This window comes from Protopterus annectens, chromosome 4.part1 (genome assembly GCF_019279795.1).
Source record: "Protopterus annectens isolate FY-2018-M chromosome 4.part1, PAN1.0, whole genome shotgun sequence".
Classification (NCBI taxonomy): Eukaryota; Metazoa; Chordata; order Ceratodontiformes; family Protopteridae; genus Protopterus; species Protopterus annectens.
Genome location: NC_056734.1, coordinates 34,671,348 through 34,687,244, shown reverse-complemented (window position 1 = coordinate 34,687,244; position 15,897 = coordinate 34,671,348). Strand labels below are relative to the sequence as shown.

Here is a 15,897-nt window from a genome sequence, read left to right as displayed (position 1 = left end):
CAGACACCAAACAGGTTACACCAAGAAAACACAGTGCATACAAACCATGCCATGATGTATGTGGATAGAGTGAAATCCATGTCACTGCAATCTGTATTGTATAGGATGCAATGACTTCTGCCTGGCCTCCAACCCAGTATCTGACCCTGCCCTAGTGGGAATAGTGCACATTCACAAATCAAATATAGCTGATGGCATCAGCAGTGTCTGGTGAGGGGAATATGGCAATAACAATGTCCCATATGCTGGTGTAAAGCCTCTCTGTAATGTCAAGCAAATACACACACACCCACACACACACACACACACACACACACACACACACACACACACACACACACACACACACACACACACACACACACACACCTCAGTTGATTGTAGTGAGAATATAATCTCCATCTATATAAGTACACAGACCTCAGAACTTTGTACTTTATGCAAGCATCACAGCACAAGCCTGACTCTTACAAGACTGCAGGTCAATTTATAGTGGATGACACCAGCAGAGTATGCTGTAGAGAAAACGTTGGGAGTTCTCCATGAAATGGATGTGTAGGCATGTGTAAGTATCACAAAATGTCAATCCATGGAATTGGAGCAGTAACTGTAGGATAAACACTTCTGCTCTGCTGGCTAGACATCCACACCCACTGTAGTGAAAAAATAACCTCTGCCTATCTAAGTATCCACACTACAGAACTCAGTACTTTATGCAAGTGCCATGGTACAAGTCCAACTTTTACAGGACTGCAGGTCAACTTACAGTGGATGAAATCAGCAGGGCATGCTGCAGAGAAAATTTTGGGAGCCCTACATGAAATGGATGTGTAGGCATGTGCAAGTATCAAAATACTGTCAATCCAAGGTACTGGAGTGGTAACTGTAGAATACACACTTCTGCTTTTCTGGCTAGATGCACACACACGCACACACACACACACACACACACACACACACACACACACACACACACAGACACACACACAGACACACACACACACACACACACACACACACACACACACACACACACACACACTTGACTGCATTGAGAACAGAACCCCTACCTAAGTACACAGACTACAGAACTCAGTACTTTATGCAAGCACCATGGCAGAAGTCTGATTTTTATAAGACTGTAGGTCAACTTATAGTGACTGACATCAGAAGGGCATGTTGGAGAGAAGATGTTGGGAGGACTGTATAGGTTCATAGCTTCATAAGTTCATAGGAGGTTACTAGGCTAATAGGCATTTGCAAAACCTAGCCATGTAAAATCACAAGTACCCTTATTGGGCATTGTTAGTTGGTAATTGTTAGCATATCGATTTTGTGATCAGCACCAAATAGCCCTGTTCATGAGGGACATAGCTGAACCCCAGGAGTGTATTTACAGACACTCATCCAGTTGTCAAGATTGTGCTTGAATAGTGTCTTTGAGAAGCACTTCTTAACATGCAGTGGCAGCCTATTACAGAATAGTGATGATCGCTGTGAGATATATCTGTCACCCACAGCATGTTCTGTTTATGTCACAGACTAAGTTGAGACCCCTGGTGCAATTTATTCTTGTCCTATTCGATTTTCAGATACCAAGCATTCCCAGTAGGACATGTTCTGAGACTGCTCTAAGGGTCAGGCATAGGTCACCTCTCAGCAGCCTGCATGATACTGAGTTCAGTGACAGGTCTTTCAGTCTTTCCATGTATGTCATGTTTTAGAAGCCCTGGATACTCTTGATCACAAACATCTGTGTTTTCTCTAGTTACTGCAGTTATCTTGTGAAGTACAGACAGAAGGGAGCATTGTACTGAATTAATAGTCTGATAAGGGTAGAGTACAGCAGAGCTATGACCTCCCTGGTCTTGGATGTGATGGCCTTATTTATGAGGTGCACAATGTAGAATGTGTGTCTCACAACTATGGACACATAGTGATTGAAGTGTAGATTGCAATCAACAAGTCTCACAGTGCTGTGTTTGAGGTTAGAAGGGTGCTATGTATATCATAATTAGCAGGGGTACTTCATTCTCAAAGGGGACAATGAGGCTTTTTTTGCTTTAAGGTTCAGTCTGTGAGTTTGGCACCAATTATTTGTTTGTGTCAGCTCCTTCTGTAATATGTTAACATAGTTGGGTGACTCTATCTGACTACGTCCAATTTACAGTCACATGGAAACTAGGTATGCCACAAGCCATCTACCTTTGACTGGACATTAGACAAATAGTTTCCAAATAGTTGAGGGCCCAGCACAGATCCTTGTGGTATTCTACTGGTAAGTGTTCTAGTCGTGGAGGTGCAGTCTCCAACTTTGACAGTGTGTAGTAATGTATGGGTTAATCACCAGCTGGGAGATTTTAATTATGATACTTGAATGGAGGATAGTGCCAAAGACCTTGGATACCTCAACATAGGCAGCATGTCCTGGTATCCCTCATCCAGATCACTGGAGTCAATATCAAAGAAATCCACTAGGTTTAACAAGCAAGATCTACCCTTGACAAAAGAAAATATGTCAGGTCAAGTGTGCTGAAGGTCACCTATGTACCTGTGGATAAGGTCCATGCTGATTCCTTCCCTAGCTTTGCAGATAAGGCTTCATTAGGCTTATGGGTCAATAGTACTAGTTCTGCATGTTAACAGAATGATGTGCATTGCATGTCACATGGTTGATATTAATTTCTGTATTGTAGGTATTAGATGTTTAAAAAAATTACACCAAGGTTGTAGTGCTTGGGGGAAGGCAACACGTGGATCTACTGTAAATTTGTGATATATTGTTAGATTAGGCCTTTGGTTTCTTATGTTTCCATAGGTAATTTCATGTCACAGACAGGAAATGGACAGTAAACAGCAGTAATACATTATAATCATTACTTTTCCATAGCAAGGCAAAAATCAGGTTTGTGCATCAGTTGGCAAAGTGTTTACCCATGCGAGATACACATTTTAAATACTTTCCATGTTTGCACATAATTAAGCCGTGCGCAAACATGACCCACATTGCTAAAGTCTGAGAGTTTGTACTGATTCTATGAAATGCACCTACATCTTAATTGACTCTGTGGCAGCAGGTTTAAATACATTGGCACATTTCTTTTTGAGCCCAGATGATACTGGGTTCGAACCCAGGTGTATCTGATACTTTTAAATACTTCTGAATAAACAGTGATAGTGCAATGACGTTAATGTTTTATAGTACATGTGTTGCTGTATGTTGGCATGGCACAATGGAGTTAAACAAGATTGCTCAGAGATAACTTCAGCATGTACCACCACTCACTGTTGCTTTGCATTGCTGAGCGATGCAAAACTCGTACAAAGAGGGCAAAAAGTGAAGGGATCTATTTTTTCTGCTACTTATTTCTTTTTTTGACCAGGTTATAGGTGTTAAAATGGGGTAGACTGGAAAGTGGTGAAATAGGGAGCAAGCAAGAGAAAAAAAAGGAATCAATATAGGAATCTACACAGGGGAGTATGAAAGAACCATAGCTGTCAATTTCTTCAACAGTAAGAACTGATCATATGTGAAGAATATTAGCTGAATCTAGACTGTCACCACCTGAGAGAGGGCTGACAGCAATGTAATAATTTTGTATAGCCAACTGGACTGAGTTAAATGTGTCAAGAAGACACGTGTGAAATGGAGAGGTATGTATGCAGCGTTTTTTTTTTTTTTTTTGGACAGGTGCTATTTTTTTCTTTTTAGTTCAGTGAGACAGGACTACTTGGTAAGAAATGTTGATATGTCCGGGTCAGGTAAGCTGGGTAGTTAAGGATACAAATGCAAACAAACAAGACAACAGACAGGGACAGTGAGGGACACAAAAGATTGTGGGACTCTATGACTAGGGTGAGAGAGGGGACAACCCAGGCTCATGCTCGGCAAGCTTGGAGACAGTGAGAATTGAGTTCTCGCCCATTGGACTGCCATCACTGTCCCCTTATTCTGCTGGCAACTGGAGTGCTTGACATCTTCTCCTCCCATGGACCATAAGGGAGAGCAGGCTCTCCATCTGGCATAGGTGTACACCAATGGTGCTGTGCATGACCCTACAGACCAACCCTGGCATTTCCTGGCAGGTGATGAATCCACCACCTCTGCCACTGCTCCAAGAGGGTACAACTGCCCCAGCTTATGAGTCAGGGCTACCCAAGGGCACAGGTAGTGCAGGAGCAACAGAGGCATTTGTGCACGGTTGGCTCCCAGACATGCTGGGTATCAGTACTGGAGGTGGTGGAGTGTGGGCAGGCTAATCCACTGGGACTGGCCTACCTCACTGTACTGTGTAGCATTTAGTGATATGGTACACATGGATGGCATGGAGATATTTTGTCAACACATAATAGAAAATAAAATAGAGAGATAAGGGTTGTGGTGAGAAAAAAAAGAGATAAAAATTAGTACCATCATATGTGACATACAATGCATTAACACAGTTATACAACTCTTTTATCTGAAGTATTACATTTAGGAATACATCCTAATGGATACACACTATACTGCAGATTGCTGAAAGTAATCCTTGAAATATGCATATATTGCACATATGAGTGTTCCATTTATACAGATTACAGTTTACAGCAGGGAATTTTTGCCACTGGTATAAGTTTTTAATTTAATGTAAATATTATTGAAGACTTAACTGTATTGCATAGTTGTGAATTGCTGTATTTGAACCCACAACCTCCAACTACAGTCTAATATTGGATTTCTACAATCTACAATTGGTCTGTGCTACAGACTACTGCATGTATACCTGCTTTTGCAGTATGCATGCTCAATTTGATACAACTCCATTTTAGTCTTTTGGCTTTTCCCGGTTAGGGGTCACCACAGCAGATCACCGGTCCACTATTGACTGGCAGTGGATTTTTACGGTATCGAGTTGCCAGCCCAGCACCTAACCTTTGAAGAAGGCACACACACACACTCACACTCACACACCTACCTGTGTGTCTTTAAAGTTCAGTCTACTGCAGGGAGGGCATGAAGACTCTGCTCAGAAGGCACTTCAAATGAGAATCAAACTGGAGAACCTCTTGTTGTGAGGTGACGACACTAACCACTGCCTCACCTTGACATAACTCCATAAAAAAATAAAAAAGCTATCTTTAACTTTTAAAGCTACAACAACACTTCTCTCCTGCTGCATACATACCACTTGCTTCCCTCAGTCTCTCCAATTGAGCAACATGAGCCTGTCAATTGAACTCACATTCGGTGGGAGCTGGGGAAAGAATAGAAAAGAACAGAACATTATGTGTACCAGTCTTGCCAAAATTTAGCTTTCTAAGTTTTACAAGTACTCTCTTATTGTCATACTTAGACAGCTGTGAGATGTGCACAGTCTCAAAATCATTCAGCTAATGGTTGAGAGTATCCCTCTTTCACCTGTGAAGGTCATTAAAATGATGCCTACACTGCTCTACAGTGCTGGGATACCAGTGGCACTGGATACCGCCTGGGCCATGTTTCAGACTTGTACTGAGAGCCAGAATAGTCCCCCTGAAGCATTTGGCTGTGGTGCTTTACCAGGAGTCCAATAAATAACCTGGACTCCTGCACACCCCACCTCTGCACCCTAAACTTGTCACCTTCCTCTCTAATTCTAGCCATGTCTGCAAGCTGAACTAGAGCAAAGGAAGCTGATGCTTTCCCATCAATTTAAGTTATCACGTTTACTGGTAGTGCACAAACCAGATCAACAATGCCAACTGCATTTGCATGATGTTAAGCAGAGAACAACAGTGCTAAGCAGGGAGGAATTAAATAATTGCAATTAGAAGGTTAATCTGACACTTGGCCTTAGTTTGAGGGTTGTCTACTGATGTAGCTTTGAAATATATATTGGAAATTGGAAGGTAACTGTTAGGTTTGTTAAGTTTGCAGACATGCATTGGCAGCATAAATGTAATGACCTGACAGATGTGTTTTTGCCTTTATACACTGAGGAAAATTAATTTTTACACTGTGGGATTCACACCTAGGTATAACGGATGCACAGCACTGATTTTCCATCTTTGCCACAGAAGAAGTGCTGCTCAGATATAGTCTAGAAACATACATTAATACCGGTGACAGTTTGAGTTGTTAAAAATGTATGTGTGTGACCTGACAAGGTTATAGGATATAGATCCAGCTGTGTATGTGTCATATATAATTGTGAAGCCAATACAAGTCCAAATAGCAGAATTATACTTATAGAAATATAGTAGACAGTATACCCTCAGTCATATATCTGAAAACACAATAATAGTGTCTCATCCCTTATACATGTAATTCATATCAGCTCCACTATCTAAAGTATTATAAGTGAGATCAAATATACTGGGAAGTGAAACAATAGTAAAAGTGTATGGAATATCCTATATTAGAACCCAGAACCATGGGTATGCAATCCTACACTTATACCTGTTGTCACATGAATGTTGAAACAATACTTGTCTATTTTTCAGTTCATTGTTATAAACTGCACAACATTAAAAATAATTTGCACACCCTGTACCAGAACCCAGCACCATCCATACTCCAGCCCTACACTTATACCTGCTGGCACAGGACTAGTTACATGACATTTTCTAATTTTCTAATCATTCTAAGATCTCTGGGTTAACTGCTGTGCAACACAGCTTAGCAGATTTGCCCTTGTACAGACACCCTGTTTGCAGGTGTTCTGCAGGTGCTCTGTCTAGTTCCTGAGTGGGTCACTAGTCCAATATGCACACTGTATGTTTCACACAAATGAGATGAGCACAGCCAAACCTGACATTTATTTTCTCCATTTCCTTTGTTTGCACTAAGGGGCGCATCATGCAAACACCGCCACGCCCAAAAAAATAGCATGAAAAAGAAAGACAAAAAAAGGGAAAAGTAGTTGAAATGAGGAAAAGCAATCCATGACATCCACACTACAAAGTATTAGCACACATGAGATATTTATACATACAGTAGGTCTGGATTTGATCTCTATCTCCAGTGAACCTTCAGAACACAGTAAGGGTGCCTTATCCTTCTTTGCCTCACAAACACCTTTGCAGCAAGCATCTGAAATCATTCCGCATACAACTAACTGCAATATCATCTACAGTAATATGAAACCATATAAGTGTTATTTGTACATTTGTTATTTTGGATGTAGTGCACTAAGTGATCACCACCAGTTGTGAATATTGCTTGTGAATAATGCACCTCTGTCTTACCTCTTCGTGATTTTCGGTCATTCTTCTCTTATCTCATCATGCCGTCTGTCAGCCATTCTACACCATGTCCTTAAAATGTGGGAGGGTATTAAATGGCAATAATAGAATATGCAGTTGCCAACAACTGAAGGGGAGGTTGGATGCTAATGAACAGATCCACTGAATTCTGTGCTGCTTACTTACATTTCCAACCTTGGCAAAATTACAAGAAAAACTTTGGAAATCTAACCTGACACACCCACTGGATGTAAGGCAAACTGCATTGCTGTTGTGTTTTCCTTTTCCCTACCAGTAATCATTCAGTTATAATCCATTAAAAACAATCACAGAGAGAGTGCCTCCACTATATTTACAACTGCTACATGGACCCACGTATTTGGGATTCAGCAGCTCTAATAAGTTCACACTTCATTTGTGTCATCACTTTACTAACAGCCCTGACTCTACACCATAAAAAGGCAACCATGTAGCTATGGAAACTGAAGGTGAGGAGACTTGTTTATGTGGAGAACACAGAAAGAAGCTATTACCTTGGGATATATCTGCACAGGGGATTACAGAAAATGCTTGCATTTTGTCAGTTATTTGCTGCATGTGCTGAAACGTAATTAAGAAAAATCAGTTTAATAGTATATATATATATATATATATATATATATATATATATATATATATATATATATATATATATATTTTGATTAGCAAAGGCTTTTATACTTGTATTTGTTTGTAATTGTTGGCATGGTCATGCTTGACAGTACGTTTTTAATAGGTATACATGATTGGCATTACCTTAACATGGAATGTTCTGTGTTAAATCTGTAGACATGTTTCATGGAAATTTCATTTGATAATACTTTTAGCATTTCAAAGATGATTTGTTAGCAAAATGTGCAGTCACCTGTTCTTTTAGGGGTCAGGGAGCAAAGCTGCATTTCTGTTATGGCACAAACAAGGATATGTTGCTATTGTTACTCTCCTTTTTAAATCCAATATGTTGTTCACATTTCAAATCTCTAGACTGTTTTATGTTTTTCCCATGGGTAATACTGAAGTGCTACCTTTACTTTTTTATCTGGGAAAAGTAATTTTGTAGTTATCTGATACTTATGTGTATTATCCATCTGTTGTCTTTTAGGACACCAAAGGCATACTTAGCCTACCAAGTAACAACATACAAGGATATACTAGTCATTCATATTATTACACAATACACTCCAGGTACAGCTCTTACCTTGTAAATTCAGCAGTTGCAACACTTGTAGTTCAGGGCTGACTCTATATGATGCAATCAGTAAACATCTAATAAACGGGGAGGTAAAGGTTGTAAGAGTTGCCTGGCATCCATGTTACTATATCTATGTGTGTAGGAGGAAGGTTTTAGGACCTTAGGTGGTGCATGGGTGTGCTATGCATTATCTCTTAGACACTGTGAGGGCATATTGAGCATGCCGATGTTTGCCTACTCCCACAGCAGCTGCTGGTTCCCCTCTAGCTCTTCATCTGTGTGCAACTCTGGTGACGTTGCCATTGGTGGTGAGATGTGTGCCCCTTCCCATTGTTGATCCTGCTGAACATCTGATGTTCATAAGGTTCATTTGCATATATCCCATGTGCTCTGATGCAAGAGGTTTGAGTGGTCACTCAGTGGAAGTTCTATCTTGGCTGGAGTTTTCATTTAGTTTTTACTGATTGGTTTTGCTGTGTGACCTTCTCACCCTTTGTTTTAGTTTGTTAGTTCGGATATTTTGCAGTCACCCTAATAGTAATGGACATCAGCTGGTATAACAGCCCTGTGTTTCTTATGTTTAGTCAAACACTCTGCTTGTGTTGTGGAGATTATAACAAGCCAAAAGCATCCATTGCTGCAGCTAGTGGGATTTGGTTTTATTGGCCTGAATTTGTCCATTAAAATGACTTAAAATAAATAAGTAAATATTCCATGTGCCTCTGATACAAGAGGTTTGAGAAGTCACTCAGTGGAAGTTCTATTTTGGCTGGAGTTTTTATTTAGTTTTTACTGACTGTTTTTTCTGTGTGACCTTCTCATTCTTTGTTTTAGTTTGTTAAAAGGAATAAGATTCAAGAAATTAAAAATGTTATTTTCTTCATATTCTGTATTGATCACTGGCATTTATTGACATTTGTTCAACCAAATCCTGTCAGTAACTAAAGAATATGTTTAATTATTTAGTTATTGGACAGGGAATGAGTCAGACAAGATCTTCATGTGATAGTGTGTACTGTAATTATTCTTCTGTAATCTATCAATATTTTTGAAATTATGTCACTTAATTCTGTGGAGAAATAGATTACCTTAATATTATACCTTACCAAGTGTGGTAATCCCGGCCTTGTACCAAGCAGGGTATTTTGTTGTGTAATGGTTTGGATGGCAATTTCCATGGTAGGCAAAAAAAAGGCAGAATTTTCCAGTTAGTCAGTTCTTTTTTTTACCATTTAGTTTCTTCTCCGGGAATACTTTATTTATTCCACTGCCCATCCTGGCCTTCATTAATGAGTCTGCAGTCTTAATGTGTATTATCCACTCTGATGATAACCTCTTCTAATTATCAATTACACACACACACACACACACACACACACACACACACACACACACACACACGCACACACGCACACACACACACACACACACACACACACACACACACACACGCACACACGCACACACATGTGAAAGTACACCCAGATGTGTTTTATTGTTTAGTTTAACAGGGAAAGTTGTATTTGTAATAACTTCTATTTCATGCACTTACTTCTCCTAGCAATGGTGTTTTGCCATCTGATTCATTAACCCAAACGCCCAATTCAGAACCTCTTTCATAAGTCTGATAAGGACCATCAATTTTAGGGCTTGTTGCAACTGCTGGATCCTAAAGAAAGCAAAAGCATATGCATATGAACTAAAATGTTTAAAATGCAAATTAAGAATAATTTATATCACTGTTGCTGATTACCCACATGAAGTTAAATTATAAACGTTTAAGCTCATTCCTTTGTTTAGTAACTAAACTCCTAGTATATGCATACTTACATTTTAATATGAAATCATTGAAGAATCACTGAAAAAAATACAGGTTGAACAGAAGTCCAAAATAAACTGCAGCTCGCAATCCGTTAAATTAAATAAACAAAATAAAATAGGGTTATCATATACCAAATGCAGAATATGGGGAACTTGTGTTATCCAAATCACGTCAGTTTATTCACACCTACAAAGTTGCAACTGGTAATAAAGAAAGGGTGTGTTACGATTTAAGAAATATACTAAAATGAACAAGCTCAGAAATCTGTCTAGTTCCAAACTCACTACAACAAGTGCTAAGGAAAAAATAAAAAAAACAAAGAAACTGGTGTTCTTAAAACTACATTGATGAGCTGAGTCATAATAATATCCAAAAAAATGAAACCCAGGTAGTGTTCCAGAGGAACAAACCTTTCTCTACTCGTCGGAGACAAATTATCCTCAGTAACAAAAAATCAGAAATATTTTAACAATGTTAAACATATCAGCTTTTATATACTTAAAAGTAAATGTGGAAAATGTACGTATTGTTTAATTTAATCCAGACTATTCAAGGCAAAGAGTATAAACAGGGCCATAAAAGTGCATTTTAGAACAAGTACCCACCTCCACACACTACTGCTGATTAGGTCAAACTAAATTCTAGTTAAGGAAAACACTGGCTATCTATTTACATCCCACATTCCAAAATCAGGTATTAAGAAACACATGAAATACCCAAGTGCATTTTAGAACAAGTACCCACCTCCACACACTACTGCTGATTAGTTCAAACTAAATCCTTGTTAAGGAACTGTCTTATCTATTTACAACCCACATTCCAAAATCAGGTATTAAGAAACACATGAAATACCCATAAAAAGACTTTTAGCTAAAATCACTTTTGGCTACCTAATACAATAAAGCCTTCAGGTCTGTGACAAGAACTAAAATCAAGAAAAATACATAGCTATCTAACCATAAACATAATCTAACCAGAACACTATAAATATAAAAATACATCTGGATAATAATATCATCTAGTAAATATCCATCCATGTGTATTATCGTGCCTAAAAAAAAATCAAGTAATTAACAGCTCAGAAAAAAATGTCAGTGTTTTGCAAAAAAAAAAAAAAAAAAAAAAAAAAAACTGTCATGTCATATTTACAGGCCCAAAGCATGTTTATACAATGAAAACTAGTAGAAAAACCATACAAAAAATATGGAAAACAGTGGATGAAGTAAACTAGCAATGTACAAAAGTGTGCAGGTGTGCGTGGGTGTTCATAAACGTACACCAGTATGGTGAATACCATTACTACATGTTAATAGCGGCATGATACAATCCTTCATATGTTATAAACTCCTCTTCAATGTTCTCAAGTAATTTAAAGAGATGCATTCACTAAAAGGCCATTGCAACATGGCGCTTTTACTACACAATCTAATTGCTCGATTTTTTATTTTTTTTTGGAAAAGGGATTTTAATTTTACTTTGAAGTTCACCTATCAAATGACTCAATTTTAACTAAGAATATATATTGGCTATGGTTCAATGATTTGTGTATCATATAATATTACTACCGCCTAGCTCATCTTACAGCACTGAAAATGAATGCAGCAAAAAATAAACAAAAATAAAGTACATTTGAATATCAGTAGTAACTCTGAGTACTTGTTTCTTCTGTATTAATTTGCTTTGCTCTTATAAGTGTATAAATACTGGAGTTTTAATTTGATAATGCAAATATGGTTTACCAGTATGATGATATAACGTTGGCCATGGTTGTGGAGGTCTTCAGCAAACTGTGGAAGACGGCTGAAATTTTCTTGGTCATAAGTAAAAATTTTCTTGTTCTCCATATAGTCGATATCAGTAAACTGAACATCCTAAAACAAAATAATATTCATTAATATATAAAACAGTAAGAACCCCATTGCCAGATATATCTTATATATTATATTATTCTATACAATGCTTAGAAAATATGCCCCAGTTTATTAACCCTGCCCTTTTGCAAATTTTGGTATGCTAGTACAAACACATTATCTTACTGCAAATCAAAAACCAAACAAAAATCACTGTCTAGTTTGTATGCTCAGTCTGTCATTCAAGAAACTAAAGGTGGGAGAAGAGCTGCAGTGCTTTATCATAGAGTGCTATGAGCTTCACAGACTGTACCAGCTGAGATAATCAGTGCTCTTATATAGAAAAGGGAGGCTATCTCACAATCAGGACAAGAAAATGTCCTGAAACAGAGGTAAATCCCAAAGATGAAATAAGAAATCCAAACCAACACATAGCTAGACAAAATGATCCTTTAATAACACATAAAATAAATCAACATGCACAAAGCACCTAAGACTGAGCGATTTCGCCTGCTAACAGTCAGGCATCATCAGAGTCTCTCTCCTGTGTTATTAAAGGATTGTTTTGTCTAGCTATGCATTGGTTTGGATTTCTTATTTTATCTCAGAATCAGTCCACTCTGGAAATAAAACATTAAAAGACGTCATAACATTCATCATGGAAGTTTCACGTAGTCTAGTTTTGACAAGTCCCACCATGCCATTCTGCTATCTTATGTGCAATTACGACTGGAGAGAAAGGACAAATGAGCTGTGCATGCTGTACTTCCACAGATCAGAGGTACTGTAAACAGTGGTTGCAGAGGAAAAAAAGTAGAAAGCATAAGAAAAAAGTGAGTGCATTACCAGTAAAATAGTATAACACCAGTAAAGAACAGGATTCCTTGGGTTTATCCCCTGTAGTTGGGAGGCACACATGGGGGAAGCTATAATCACGCTTAGAAAAGCATTAGATTGTGAAGAGACAAACATTTGTATCCAGAATAGCAACTGGTCACTCAGACAAAGCAGGATGGCATGGTTGACTTGGATTCTCTTCAATAATTTCACAACTGCTTTATTTGTGTAATGATGCTCCAATATATCTCTTTCAATTATGCACCTGTCTCCCTCTCCCTTTCTTTCTGTATCTCCCCTATATGTTTAAATGTGTGCCTGTATGCATGCATGCCTACATATATTATGATACTAAAAAGATGTTTTTGCCAGCTACTGGGGAAAAAAAAATAGTTAAGCACAAATCTTATGTGCATTTACCAACATAAATTATAATTTGAATAGGAGAACGCCAACAGTTTAAATAATTTGCTATATTGTGAAACAAGTTGATCAAAGTTGTTTTAGAAAATGATTTGTAGTTTTCCCCCAAAAGGGTAGGGTGGATAATATGGATAGCAAGATTCAAGCAGTGAAATTTTTTTAAATTCCTTTAGTTTTATAAAACAGGAACCACAAACTAGGAAAAAATACCACCAGGATGAAAGGAGGCAGCTGACCACTTTGTAGAAAATCCGTTTATTTAGCGCTTTCGTCCTTAGTAAAAGAATTCCATCAGAATACTGAACACACACATAGCTCCATCTTATACACCCAGCATGCTGTTGATGTTAATTGAACAGTTAAAAAATGAACATCTTAAAGGGCTATGTCCCAAACTTTCCACATGTATACACAAACATCTGGTTCACCATGCCAAATGACCTTGGCTGGATTAGTTGGTTATTAGTAGGCTACCTAGTAGGTTAAGGGGGTAAGAAGGAGGGATTGAAGACTGCAACAGTGAATACACCTGAACATCTACATTTATGGTAAGTGTACACAACTGTACTATGGTCTTCATGTTTTATTGTTGCAGTCCTGACTTGTGGGAAGATTCCCAAAGCTAAATAGAGGGAGGAAGGAGATTATGGAGAGGAGAAGATGCCCTGCAGGATGGGAGTGACAAGCCCTGCTCTAGACTTCAAAGTGGCTGCCAAATAGTAGTGCTTTGTGAATGTATGTACAAACGACAAGGTGGCTGCTTCCAAGATATCCATAGTAGGGAATCCCTTCAGAAGGGCTGCAGAGATAGCTGCGGGCCTAATGGAGTGTGACTTTATCATTTTAGGGGGCTTTTGTTATGACGGCTGTAACAGAAAGAAATGCAATGAGAGATCCATTTAGAGATAGTCTGTTTAGAAGCTGGCTTCTCCTCAGAGCCAGGGGCATAGGTAATGAAAAGCTGGTCAGATTTTCTCAAGGCTTTTGTTCTGTCCAGATAAAAGCAGAGAGTTGCTGAAAAATGTTGACAGATGAATGGGTTTAGTTAGTTAGTTAGTTAGTTATTGTATTTGTTAGCCAGAAAAGCCTACTGGGCCTAGATGAAGTTAGTCAGGTAGGGTAGCAGTTTTGATTGTTACTTGGAGTTTTGTAAGCGTAAGCAGTTGAATTCTGCAAGTCAGTGAGAGCTCCTAAGTACTGATATTGTAGAGGGATATAATAGTGTATCAGGTGTTAGGAGGTACTATTTTTGCACAAGTTCATTGCCAGAGAGAAGATAGGTGCAATCTGAGAGACTTCTTAAAGAGAGCAGGATTACTGATTGTTGTGATAGAAGGTGGGAGAGCATTTCATAGTTTTGATACAGTAAAAGAGTACAGCATTTGACCAGCTGCAAGGTTAGGTTTTTCAACTTTCAGCATCATTGTGTTTTTGGATCTTACTGGCCTGTTAGGGTGGTATGTAGTCAATAAGGAGGAGAGGGAGGGGCAAGTTGAAGGGTTGTTTATGAGTTTATGTGTAGTGGTCATTTGTGAATATGTGAGGTAGTGTGGGAGTTTGAACCAGTTTAGCTGTTATAGAGATAAGCAGTAGTGTGCTGCGTTTTTTGAAATTGTTACAAATTTGGCAGTCTTGTTGTAACATGAAGTCCAGTTTGGTTTTCAGGGAGGACTGACTATTGGTGAGGATTGGGGCACCGCATAGTAGAGATGGTAGCAGAAAGGATGATGCTAGAGCTTTTTGAGCAGTAATATTAATATAGTATTTGTGTCTATAAAGAGTACGTAATTTCTGATATTTTTTAGAGAAGTATTTAGGGAAGTATCAGTGACCGCCTTGGGCATGAGAGAAGGATACGTTCTAAGGGAACTCCTGTCTTGCTGGAAGATGATAAATGGTTCCAATGCCATGAAGGCCTGTAACCCAAATATTCTCCTGGCTGAGGTGATAACCAGAAGCAGGGCTGGTTACAAAGTAAAAAACTTGAAAACAACATTAGCTGCAGATTCAAAAGAGGGTAAAGTCAGCTTTTTTAGGACAAAATTGAGGTCCCTTGGAGGAATGAGTTTCCTCCTGGGAAGTCTAATGTGAGCAACTCCCCTATGAAATTGTCTTTACAGTGGATGGGAAAAGACTGGAGGAAGAGTAGTAATGTGGTTTAAAATGGCAGATGCATGTATTTTAATGTAGGAATAGGAAAGGCCTTTATCCACCAAACTGGCCAGGTATTCCAGGATGGTAGTAATGTGTGCTGAATTGAACCTGAGGTGGTACTTTTGGCACCATATAGAGAATCTTTTCTATTTGGCTGAATATGATTTTCTAGTAATAGGCCTTCTAGACTCTTTAAAGATGTCTTGCACCTGATTATTTTGGATAATATTGTAGTTGAGTGCTACAGAATTATTCAAGCTGAAAGTTGATAGTCTGAAGTTTGGTGTGCACAATCCTTCTCTTGTTTTAGGTGAAGAGGTCCACCCTCTGAGGTAATAGCCATAGGCTCTGATTTGTGGAGTAGGAGAGAATACCAG

General features: G+C 38.5%; 1 protein-coding gene across 1 annotated transcript in view; it reads right to left on the bottom strand.

Moving 5' to 3' along the window:
• The window catches only part of LOC122800743 (maltase-glucoamylase, intestinal-like), a 1,506,799-nt gene that overhangs the window by 1,158,295 nt on the left and 332,607 nt on the right, over positions 1-15,897 (bottom strand). The window contains exons 11-12 of the mRNA XM_044069982.1: positions 11,996-12,127; positions 9,987-10,103 (exon numbers count right to left, since the gene is read on the bottom strand). Of these exons, the coding sequence (XP_043925917.1) occupies positions 9,987-10,103; positions 11,996-12,127 (249 nt within the window). The remainder of the gene's footprint in view (positions 1-9,986; positions 10,104-11,995; positions 12,128-15,897) is intronic.